Source organism: Ranitomeya variabilis, chromosome 1, assembly GCF_051348905.1.
Source record: "Ranitomeya variabilis isolate aRanVar5 chromosome 1, aRanVar5.hap1, whole genome shotgun sequence".
NCBI lineage: Eukaryota > Metazoa > Chordata > Amphibia > Anura > Dendrobatidae > Ranitomeya > Ranitomeya variabilis.
In genome coordinates this window covers 842,189,756-842,202,792 of record NC_135232.1, presented here as the reverse complement: position 1 = coordinate 842,202,792, position 13,037 = coordinate 842,189,756, and the positions used below count along the sequence as shown (strand labels likewise).

General features: G+C 43.1%; 1 protein-coding gene across 1 annotated transcript in view; it reads left to right on the top strand.

The window, feature by feature from the left end:
* Nucleotides 1-13,037, top strand: part of SCARB2 (scavenger receptor class B member 2) — an 89,372-nt gene that overhangs the window by 65,320 nt on the left and 11,015 nt on the right. The window contains exons 9-10 of the mRNA XM_077276119.1: nucleotides 3,249-3,322; nucleotides 12,311-12,362. Of these exons, the coding sequence (XP_077132234.1) occupies nucleotides 3,249-3,322; nucleotides 12,311-12,362 (126 nt within the window). The remainder of the gene's footprint in view (nucleotides 1-3,248; nucleotides 3,323-12,310; nucleotides 12,363-13,037) is intronic.

Sequence of the window (13,037 nt, the reverse complement as noted above, 5' to 3'; positions counted from 1 at the left end):
CCAAATAAAGCGTTTTTATACTTAGCCACAATTCCTGTCTCTAGCCAGGGAGGCGGGTCCTCACTCCCCAGCTTGGCCAGCTCCTCTGCCGTCACTCCAATCTTCCTGCGCTTTCGGCGCCGCCCCCTCAGCGCTGTTATCGTTTCAAAACCAGCGCCTGTGCTGTGTACTGGTGTCCTGCGCAGACACAGTAAGCTCTGGCCGTCTGATGTCCCAGCCAGGCTTGCACACTGCGCATAATGCATAACACACTTCTTTTTTGGATTCTATACGCCTGGATACAGCGGGTCCGTGCTCCCGAAGATTGGTTTAAGCATCACGGGTGAGCTGGTTTATATTCCTTCTTTCAAAGTTCAAAAGTACAACTCGTCCCACAAAAAACAAGCCCTCACATGGCCAGATTGATGGAAAAAAAAAATTATGGCTCTGGGAGGAAGGGGAGCGAAAAACGAAAACGCAAAACCGAATAAAGCTCTGGGGGTGAAGAAGTTACATTTATTTTATTAGGGTTTTATGTGATACACCAACACAAACTAACAAGTATTTATGAATTGTATAAGAAATGACACATGATTTTCTAATCATTTTAAAAATATAAATCTGAAAATTGTGACATGCATTTGTATTCAGCCCCCTGTAGTTTGATACCATTAAATAAAATCCTTCGTGACCAATTGCCTCTAGAAGTCACATAAATACTAAATTGAGTCCATCTGTGTGTAATTTATTCTCAGTATAACTACAGCTGTTCTGTGAAGGCCTCAGAGGTTCGTTTGAGAACATTAAGGATCAAGCAGTATGATGAAAACCAAGGAACACACCAGACAGGTCAGGGATAAAGTTGTGGGGAAGAGTGAATAGCGTTCAGTTATATAAAAAAAAAAGTAGACCATTAAAAGCGTTCAAGGAAACAGCGTAGGATATCAGCACATTACTTACAAATTTATATGTACCCCAAAACAGTGCTAAGGAATAACACAATTCGTTCCTTGTAAGAGAAAGCTGACTGCTGAAAATGTGAAGTCCAAAAATGGCTGGTTTTTAACCCCTACCCGACCGGGTGATTTTCCGTTTTTGCACTTTCATTCTTTCTTTATCTTTTCCAAGATCCATAACTTTTATTTTTCCATTGACATATTCGTGTCATGCTTGTTTTTTAATGGGATAGGTTGCACTTTTGAACATTACCATCCATTTTATCACGTGATATACTGGAAAGAGTGAAAAAAAATCCAAGTTCTAGTGCAATTAGAGAAATACCAAACATGCAGAGTTTTTTTTTGGAGTGGTGAAAACAACTTCAGAAATTTATAAAGAAAAAAAGATTTGTTCATGTCTCTTTTCCAGGAGCCGTAACGTTTTTAGTTTTTGGGTAATGGAGCTGTGTGAGAGCTTTCTTTTTGCACCCTCAGCTGAAGTTTTTGTTGATACTATTTTGGAGTAGATACAATATTTTGATCGCCTCTTATTGCATTTTTTTACGTTGTTGTGGCGGCTTAAAAGTCTCAGTTTTGGCGTTTTGATTTTTTTTCTTCTAACACTATTTAACAATTGGTTAATTGATTTTATATTTTGATAGATTGGACTTTAAGGAATGTAACAATAACACACGTATTTTTAAAAAATGTTATAGTTCTTCATTTTTAATGGGGTAAACGAGGGTGATTTCAACTTTTATATTTTTTAAACTTTTTTTATATTTTTTTTTATTGTATTGGAGTTCCCTTAGGGGTCCTGAACCTGCGATCATCCGATCTCTTGTACTATATACAGCAATACCATAGTATTACTGTATATAGTAAAAATCACTGTCTCTTATGAACGCCAGCCACAAGCTGGCTTTATCATGAGTTAGTCATGAGAGACTTGGGTCTTTAGCACACCATTTCTGTCACGGCAACCCTTTGTTGGAAAGGTGCCAACAATTTTGTCCTGCTCATTTTTTTTTGGGGGGGGGGTTGTTTGAAATTTTGTTCAATTTGCCTTTCTTCTCTGTTTTTTTGTGTTGTTCCAACACACATAAACAAAATAAAATGTGTAGAACAAAACATTTAATTGCAATAATTTTCTGTAAGAAATACTATTTTCTGGAACAATTTCAAGGATGCCAAAGCTTTTGGCCATAACTGTAAGGCTGCCGTCCCACTAGCAGTATTTGGTCAGTATTTTACATCAGTATTTGTAAGCCAAAACCAGGAGTGGGTGATAAATACAGAAGTGGTGCATATGTTTCTATTATACTTTTCCTCTAATCGTTCCACTCCTGGTTTTGGCTTACAAATACTGATGTAAAATACTGACCAAATACTGCTAGTGTGACAGCAGCCTAAGGGTACGTTTTCTATTGAAACAAACAAATGCAAACCAACAGCTTTTCCTCCTGAGCACCATACACATGCATGGTTAGACTGGAATAGGTCACTGCCAGATGCGCCTGGTAATGGTCCCAACAGGGTGGCGTCAGCCAAATCTAGCTCAATGTAAATGGGAACTTTTGGTACTGGCCCCAAGATCTGCTATTGGCAGGTTGCATCAGAACACACAATGTACTATAATGTTTATTGTCAGGATTCTATGGTAGGATTTGCGCAGGAGCCTCGGGGATTAATGCTGGTGGCCTCCCTTTGGATAGGGGAGGGCTTTTTAAAGCCGCTGGAGGCTTGCATCCTTGTCAGTTATACTTCTGCCCTCGGCTGAGTTAAGTGACCCCTGTACGCTTGTGACTTGTGAGATTGCATCCCGTTTTGACCCGGCCTGTCCCCCACGTCGCACTTGCCTGTTGGTTAGGTTCTGTCTGTGGATTATCTAGTTCTCTGACCCCGGCTTGGTTTCTGACTTCTCTTTCATTTGTTCCCTCGGCTCTGGTTATACCTGCTCGGTTTCCTGACACCCACTTGTACCGGGTTATTGTTCTGTTTACACGTTTGTCGGCGCCCCAGCCGGTCCCCTCCGGTAGTACCCTCGGTGCTCCACTGATCGTCCCGGCCCCTCCTCTAGTGATCATATGACACAGGTTCTGTGCGCCTGCGACCGTGCTGTTCTGTGTCTACAGGTGCTGTCTACCCGTCTCGTTCTGCGCGGGACGCGTGTCCAGACCTTGACAGGTCGGTCACGGGGTCCCTGACATTTATATTCTTTGGTGTACTCACTGCAACAAAGTCTGATAGGTCAAGCAAACTCTATAACATCCTAAAATACACATAATATTTAACATTTTTGTCAGTAACCGTATTCCACCTTCTTTTCAGCTCACAGGGATGTTAATTCAAGCTGCCAAGCGCATGCAGGTCAACGTCTATGTAAGGAAGATTCCTGAGTATGCGTAAGTATCACTGTAGATTTATGTTTGACATGTACAAATATAAGAAATATAAATGTGTCAATCAGTGGCAACTGAAATCTTTATGTCTGGGCAACTCTGATCTACAAGGTCACCATCAGTAGTGTAGGCCTCAGCACGTAGATTGGATACATGCACTGTTTGTTGCATTGAGTTAGGCTACTTTCACACTTGTGTTTGTAGCAGCTGCGGACTTCCTCCGTGAAGCCCCGCCCTCCGCCACTAGCTCCGCCTATTTCTGCATGTGGCCGGCATGCGGCCTGTGTACCTATATTTAACATTAGGTACGCAGGTCGTGCCGCAGTATGCGGATGCTGCCGCATGCGTCGTTTTGACGATGTGGAAAAAAAAAAATTGCTACAAGCTGCGTCCTACGCTGGTCTCCGCATCGTCAAAACGACGCATGCGGAAGCATCCGCATACTGCGGCATGACCTACCTAATGTTAAATATAGGTACAAAGGCCGCATGCAGAAGTAGGCGGAGATAGCGGCCGAGGGCGGGGCTTCACGGAGGAAGTCCGCAGCTGCTACAAGCGCAAGTGTGAAAGTAGCCTTAGAGTAAGGAGGCTTATATAGAATTGCTGCCCAAGAGGACCGGTCTCAGAAGACTGCCAACTAATGTCTATAATACATTAGTTGTGTGAACTCAAACTAAATATTGAACATGTTTTTGTTATACCATATCTGGAACCACCAAAATGAAGGAACTTTACAAAAAGGCCAAGGTACGGTATATATTTTTATAAAAGATATATAAAGTTTATTGAAAACATTTAAACAACATATGAAAAAGAGAGCACTACAGGTTTCAGAAACAAAGTGGGTACACCCAGGTGGTAAAGAAACATGAGCATGTACTTAAAATATATTTTAATCACATATTTACATAATGTCCTTAAAATATAGGTAATATTCTCAGAGAGAGGGGTTATGGTAATGAATGAATGGGTAGAAAAAAGTGCAAAAAATGCAATTGATATTACCAATCTAAGTATAGCAATAAAATAGCCACATAATGTGAAAAGTGCTAGACAATAAATCTAGGTGTGCTCATAGAAGGCTGACAGGGTTTATAAAATTGAAAGAGGCAAATTTTGCATAGGTATGCAAACATGCAATAAAAGAGTATATAGTAAGAGGTACTGTACCTCAGAGATGGAGACTGGGGACCCACCACACCCTGGTGATTGGGTGTGGTGGGTCCCCAGTCTCCATCTCTGAGGCACAGTACCTATTACTATGTCCTCTTCTATTGCATGTTTGCATACCTATGTGTGTGTTAAGCTGACATCATCTCTTGGTATTATTCCATCACAAACACGGCAACTTTGCCTCTTACAATTTTACAAGCAAGGACCAGTAGAAGTGAATATGCTGGACAGCGCATGGATTGGCAGAGATGGAGATCCTTGAAGACATGTTGAACAGCGGGACTGAAGATCTGGACTGGTCACTGGTGCATTAAAATTACAAAGCTGAGTGTGTGGACAGCACTCAGGAGAGCCAAAACACAGGACATAGGCAGGTACCTTTGTACAGCAGAACCGAAGGTGTGATCAGCACCATGGAGCAGCGGGGCAATGTACGTAATTAGGCACCTTGGTACAGCAGAGCCTAGTATGCGGATAGCACCTTAGAGCAGTTGAGCTGTGTAGGCAGGCAGCTCAATGCCGGAGAGACGAGTGTGCGGACACTATCTTGGAACAGCCAAGCCAAGTGGACAGGCAGGTCTGCTGATGCGTTTGCAGTGCGATGATGCGATTTTCTCGCACCATATGACATCTGTATGACATGCGTATGGCTTTACATTTCTCACTGCTTTTCCCCATTGAATTTAATGGCTCAATGGGCTGAAATGAGGAAAATGTGTGCTTATTTCTCACAAGTCACACTGATGGTCCGTGTGGTGTTTTTCTCGCACCCATAGACTTGCATTGGCGATATAAGGGTACAATCACATGATGCTGTGATTTCACTCACACGCTGAATACGCCTGAGAAAAAAAAACGGTGATGTGAGTTGTCCCATAGATTAACACTGATCCGAGTGCTATTCAATGTTTTCTCACATAGCACTCGTCCGTATTCTACGGTAGTTTGACCCTGGCCATAGTCCAGCAATAGGAGTGCTGGGTTAGTAAAATGATGTGGTACTGATTATATGCACTTGTAGCAGCAGTTGTCTGAGCGAGCTTAAGAGGTCTACAGAGATTAAATCAGAAAGGTGTGTAATGTTACCAAGATAACCTGACATAAATAGGAGCAGAAAGCGGAGAAAATCTGTGGACCTGCTCTGGAGCCAAGAAAGATGAGAAACGGCTTTATTATGGATATTTCAGGTTATTTTTCCTTAAAAAAAAATTGTTTTTTTTTCTAATCTCATACACTTGCTGCATAGGAGGTAAAATAGCATAGATTCTCGTCTGTGAATTTGCCTTAACCAATCGTATCCATCTCTTATTTTTAGCACATTGTTAATCCATTTTAACCAGAGCAGGCATATTTAACAGTATTGGTTGTAACGGATACATTGCATTGCATAACAGATTAAATAGAGTGTATTTCTCCACAAATCAGTAATGTAGATAGAGAACTCAACCTAATGGGGGCCCATGTACAGTACTTAGCTGTGGACGATTGTATAGTTTGGCAGCAAGCCATCTCTCCCAACTCGTCCATACTCAGAAGCATGTGATAAAGGGAAGGGTGCACTCAAGCCGTATGTAGAAAATAGTTTACGGCGTGCAGAGCCAAGTCCAATATTGTATGACCTGAATTAAACTAAGAAAAAGAATGGACTACAACACGGCTCGCACAACCATATGTAATGTGAAAATACGAAAAATGTTTATTCAAAACACCACAACACAGCATAAAAACATTAAAAACACAGTATCCTGTATAAATCACCCACATATATAAATATATAAATCAGTAAGATGAAACCTGATACCTGTACCATAAATATGATGCAACGGACTTAATCAGAAATAACGTAATACCTCAAAAAACATGACAGCTGAGTCAAGAAACCCCTTAAACATACTCATTCAGAACTTCCCTGCAATAGAGTCTGGATGAATAAATAAACGTCAATGAGGTAAAGGCCTACATAGACCTAAAGGATGACATGACATGACATAGTCAGTCAGTGTAGCTGAATAGCAAGGGAGCTGGGCCGTCGCCCAAATCTAAACCAACCGTCAAGTCCTATAAGAAAATCAGATGTCCGACATGTGGATACAGGGAAACCGGGTGATAAAAAGACACCCCACGCGTATCGCCGCCGCAGCGGCTTCGTCAGGGGAAGTGAGTGTAGTAGCGATGAGAATAAGCATATATATTTACCAATCATCATCCGGAGTGCATTCAGCTGGACAGTCGCCAAGCAGGAAACGGAAGTAAGGAGGCACGCATCGGTCGCAAGGAGGGAAGGAGAGAACCGGAAGTATACAAGGTCTCCATGGAGATAAGCGGCGTCTGCGCAAAGCCGACTCAATGCTGAGTCGCATTGCGCAAGCGTCCAAGAATGAATACCCGGACAAAGGGGAATAGATCGGCCGGAACACATACGGGGGAGGAGAGAAAGAAGAAAAACCAAGGCAGATAGAGGAAGGGCCGTAACAGCTATCTAGCTGAAACGAAAGTAATCTGGCGACACAGCCAGTGGGATACCTGAGGAATAAAATCAGTTTAAACAGGAGGAACATCATACCTATAACATGTACATCTATATAAGTGGCAGCCTGTGGGAATAGTTAAACAGTATATATAACAAATAAAGCAAATGGAAATGTCCAGGTATATTGTAGACACAGATCCACGGCAATATGAAATTGCCATAAAAAATGTGTGTAAGTGTGAAAAAACCAGCTTGACACATTTCACATGTATATATGTCTATCATCACACCCACAAAATAACTTGACATAAATGATATATAATAATCCCCTGTTACCCCCACTGAAAATAGTCCAAAATCTCAAAAGATATTACACGGATAGTCCATCAATGCTATCCCAAAAAGGAACTCTACATCAACTCATTCATGCTCCAGAATGATATCAGAGAAAGCCCAAGGCATGTAGTCCATGTCAACCAGGTACCGGTCCGATTTCACATATGTGACGTCACGATATAGAGGGTTCATTCCGGTCCAAAGATGAGGAGGTAGTTTGCTGCATATTCCATAGTATTACCCCCCGTTCCAGGATACAAACATATAGTCCGATGGTAGTCTATCAAGTCCCCAGATGATGCAGAAGTAACTGGAAAAGACAGTCTGGGCAAGTTGCATCAGCCTAAAGATAGAATGTAAAAAGTTGTCACAGATAGAACATATATTGGCAAAGTACTATGAATCAACAACCGAGGAATCCTGTAAAAAGAAGCTCCTCGTTGAGTCCAAAAGGGGCCACGGTTTGTAATAAAAAAATCCACCTGGATTCTACTTGCAAGAGATTCCTGTGTTTATCTCCTCCCCTCTCGTTACGGGTGATCTTCTGTAAACCAACCACCCGCAAATTCGCAGAGGAACCACCATGATGTTCCAAAAAATGTTCAGACACTGGAGTAAGGGCCTTTCCTTTCCTTAAGTCCGAAGCCGCTAAATGTATTGTGGACAGATGTTTCTGAACCCGTTTCCTGAGTTCTTGCGACGTCTGTCCAACGTATATCATCTTGCATGGACAAATAAGGGCATAGATGACATCCCTGGACTTACAATTGATATAGGCCCTCAGGGGGTGCCTACTCAACCGAGTAGGATGGATGAAAAAGTCCCGTGTTACTGCCATGTGAGGACAGACATTGCAGTCCCCACATGGAAACGAACCCCTGAGGACAATACCTCTATTGAGTCTCATCGTGGGTCTATTGAAATGACTCCTAGTGAGTAGGTCCCTTAAGTTTGGAGCACGCCTTGCTTACATAAGGGGTCGTTCACTGGTAATCTCTGCTGTTTGTGAATCTACTCGTAGAATCTGCCAATGTTTGGCTAGGATGTCACTAACCTGTGTCCAACTGCTGTTGAAGTCAGTAATGAATCTGGTTCGTGTCTCCTGACACCGTTGTCTGGGGGTCAAGAGAGATTCCTGATCCTGACCTCTTGCTCTTTGATAGGCCATGGATATAACACGTTTTGGATATCCCCTCTGCTGGAAGCGGTCCGTTAGGTCCCGAGCCTGAATCGAAAAATCGGAATTGCGAGTGCAGTTACGCCTAACACGTAGGAACTGTCCTGTGGGGACACCCACCTTGGTATGCCAGGGATGAAAGCTTGTAAATGCCAATAACGAGTTTGTTGCAGTTGGCTTGCGATATAGGCTTGTTGCCAAGCCATTCCCCTGGGAAAAGATCTTCAAGTCCAAGAAGGTGATCTCACTAGTGGAAAAGGAATGTGTAAGGTAGATGTTATAAGGATTAGAATTAAGATGGTTAAAGAAGTCCACGCAATCTTCTACAGTGCCCTTCCACAGGATAAAAACATCATCTATGAAGCGAAACCAGGCGTGTACGTGGGTCGCGAATGCAGGTAACGGGTAAACATGAATCTCTTCCCACCAGCCTAAAAAAATATTCGCATAAGCTGGTGCGCATTTCGCGCCCATCGCCATGCCTGATCGCTGCAGATAGTAAACCCTGTCAAAAAGAAAGAAGTTGTGATGGAGAATAAAAGACAACAAATCGAGTAGAAAGGAGTCATGGCCTCTATCCATAGAGCTGTTTTTATTCAGGAAATATGCAACCGCCTCCGTCCCCTCTTTATGGCCAATGTTGGAATAAAGCGACTCAACATCACATGTCACTAGCAGATATTTTTCTGGGAGATCGATCTGTCTACAGATGTCAATGAAATGTGAGGAGTCGCGAACAAAAGAAGGAAGGGACGAGGCAATAGGTTGAAGGAAAAAGTCCAAATACTCACACGCCTTTTCACACATGCTGCCTATACTGGAGACAATGGGTCTACCAGGAGGTCTATTCCTATCCTTGTGGATTTTCGGCAACATGTAGAAAGTAGCCGTGATCGGATTAGCTACCCACAGATACTGTTTCTCCTGTTGAGTGATGATAGAAAATTGTAGAGCCCTGCAAAGAAGTTGTTCATATTTGGAGAGAAAAAGAGATGTGGGGTCAGACGGGAGTCTTTGGTAATATTGGGTGTTATTAAGCTGTCTTTTGGCCTCGGCTTCATATAATTGCACCGACCATAGCACCACATTACCCCCTTTGTCTGCCTCCTTGATAATAAAATCTCCGTTCTCCCGTAGAGCTGTTAAAGCTCGTTGTTCTTCCATATTCAGGTTAGGCGGGCCACTTACCCTGGTAGGCATAGAGAGGATATCTCGCTTGACCACTTCAAAGAATATCTTTATGGCCGGTACCAGGGAAAAGGACGGTGTTTTGGACGATTTATTCCTATACGGAAACCTTCTTCTGCTTGAACCAGATTCATTCTCCTCCAACAATTCTAATAGATCCTGGAAAACACGACGTTCATCCATCGGTATAGTTAGTAGGACATCGGGCCTCCTGTACATGACCTGAAAGGTAAGTTTTCTGCAAAATAAATACAGGTCTTTAATAAGAGTAAATTTGTCCACTGAATGTGTGGGGACAAAAGAAAGACCTCTCTGAAGGACCGATAATTCGGTCGGTGTAAGGTTATAGTCAGAAAGATTGATTACCTGTAATGCCATGGAACTGGTGTCCTGAGTCGAGGTTCCTTGATAGGAAGCCCCCAATTCCTCTATTTCCGCCTGGTTGGATAATTGTGTCGGAAGGGAGATGTATGGCCCCTGTGCCGTGTCAGTTTTCTCCTTACGTTGTTTACGCTTCCTCCCTCGTCGGGTCCGTGGTCCACCTCGCTTCCGGTGGACGACAAAAAATCACTAGAATAGCCATCTCCATGCGAGGAGGCAGTGGCCAAAGGTGGAACATAATCCCTGGAAGCCCTAGGACGACGGGCATTGCCCGTATGTCTCCATTTATAAGCCATTTTTTGCTCAAAGTCAGACTTATCACGTTGAAATTTCTTGCATGTACGTTGAGTAACCTCAGTCTCATAATACTCAGAAGCACTCACTTTGCAGAGTTTTCTTGTGTTCTATATGAGAGAGCAGCTGCCACACTACTCTGGCTTATATGCCAAAGAACAAAAGGATCAGCAGTCCAAAATCATATCACCTGTTGAGGGACAGTTGGGAGGCCCCATAGACATTAGACTGTGTGTTGAGCACCCAGATTTCAGTGGGTTCAGCCAACCTTAGTCTAATTGGTATGTGGGCCTTTAATAGAACCTGTTAACAGTATTACTCCTCTCCCTCATATTTATATATATCTCTTGCAATGACAAGCCCAGCCCTACTTTTAAAGGGAATCTGTCACCTCATTTTTCACATATAAGATGCGGCCACCGCCATTTGGGGCTTATCTACAGTATTCTGTAATGCTGTAGATAAGCCCCCGATGTAACCTGAAAGATAAGAAAAACAGGTTAGATTATACTCACTCAGGGGCGGTCCGGTGCGGTTCGGGTCCGATGGGCATCACAGGTCCGGGTCCAGCACCTCCCGTCTTCATGCGTTGACGTCATCCTCTTTGCTTCTGTTGCGGCTCCTGCGCAGGTGTACTGATTTGCCCTGTTCAGGGCAGCGTAAAGTACTGCAGTGCGCAGGCGCTGGGCCTCTCTGACCTTTCCCGGCACCTGCGCACGGCAGTACTTAGCCCTCAACAGGGCAGAGAATTACGCCTGCGCAGGAGCCGCGACCGAAGAAAGGAAGAGGACGTCATCGCATGAAGATGGGAGGCGCCGGACCCAGACCTGCGAAGCCCATCAGACCGTACTGCACCGGACCGCCCCGCAGGTGAGTATAATCTAACTTGTTTTTCTTACCTTTCAGGTTACATGAGGGGCTTATCTACAGCATTACAGAATGCTATAAATAAGCCCCAAACGGCAGTGGCCGCAACTTATATGTGAAAAATTAGGTGACAGATTCCCTTTAAATTAACCAGTCTTCTCCTAATTTTCATTTAATTCTTTATGCAAATGAGGCTGAAGTGCTCTTGGCGTGTGGAAGTTCCTGCTCTCCAGACCTTTATTCCCCACCCAGCGCAGCCTTCTCCTACTTGACAGAGCAGAGCACTGAATAAAGTCAGAGTGACAGAGGAGTGGGAAGAGCTACACCGTTCCAAAAGCACTTCAGTCTCATTTGCCTATATTTTAAACACAGAATTCTTGGTAAAGATTTCTTGGCTGGGTAAAGGCATTGATGGAATTGTCTTTGAAAGAGCTACATGTACTTATAAATAATTTGGAGGGTGAAATTCTGCTGACAGATTCCCTTTAAGGCCACATGCACACAGTCAGTATTTGGTCAGTATTTTCCCTCAGTATCTGAAAGCCAAAACCAGGAGTGGAACAATCAGAGGAAAAGTATAATAGAAACATGTCACCACTTCTGTATTTATCACCCACTCCTGGTTTTAGCTTACAAATCCGGAAGTAAAAAACTCACAAAATACTCAACGTGTGAACGTGGTCTAAGAGCAGTAGGCATAGGATTGTTGTAGTGGTTGTTCTGGAGATAAAACATTTTAGGGCTTGTTTCCACTTGCGAGAATCACATCCGTGTCTCGCATGTGGAAACCAAGCTCTGGCGCCGGCAGTTTGGAGCGGAGTGTGCAGCTCCATGTGTTCCTATGCGGCCGCACGCTCCGCTCTGGACTACCGGCGCCACAACTTGGTTTCCACATGCGAGACATGGATGTGTTTCTCGCAAGTGGAAACAAGCCCTTAGAGGGGTTTCTCAATGGTAAAAGTGATGGGAAATATTGACGTAAGCATTCTATTCTACTAACGCCATTACCATAATCACAGCCAATCATTCATGTTCCTTCACGTCTACATTTATAAGACAATTTTTTTTGTTCTTGAAGATACTAATTTTTTTCTTTTTTTTTCAGAATTACTCAGCAAATACAAACTCTCTATTTTCCAGTAATGTATCTTAATGAGGTAAGAACGTTTGATCACTCAAAAGGCTCATAGACTATTAGGAGCCATATGTACAGTGGTTGCACTAAATTTATTATGCTATGTTGATCAATTTGATCCAATTTTGCACCATTTTCCACAACCGTAATTGATGCATCCTGTGGCACTATTAATGTTTTTCCACCAATTTCATTACACAGTGAAGCTTCTTTTTTTATCACACAATGCATTATTCATAATTAATTTTAAGTGACATTCAGGTACTTAAAAATTGCTGCGTCCTGGGCTGGACGGACTAGAAAATCAGGATCAGCAAGCCTAAACCAGCTCTGTTGTCTTATCAAGCAGATAAAGCAGCTTGCAAAATAAGTCCTACACGTCTAGCCACTAAGTAAACACAATTATTCCCTGGATATCAGGTGAACCTCAAACATAAAATGGCCTGTAATATCACGTGTCTTCCCAAAGCTGGGAGACATACATGAAAATTCTACATCTGTGTTAGGCCGGGATCACACATGCGAGAAATACGTCCGAGTCTCGCATGTTAATACCCGGCATTGCCACCTTCACTCAGGAGCGGAGTGTGTGGCTCCATGTATTGCTCCATGCATTTACGTGCTCTAAGCTGAGTGCGTATGTCATCCGTAGGCAGGGTGTGGCTGCGTATTTTGCGGATGTAAACCTCCGTGTGTA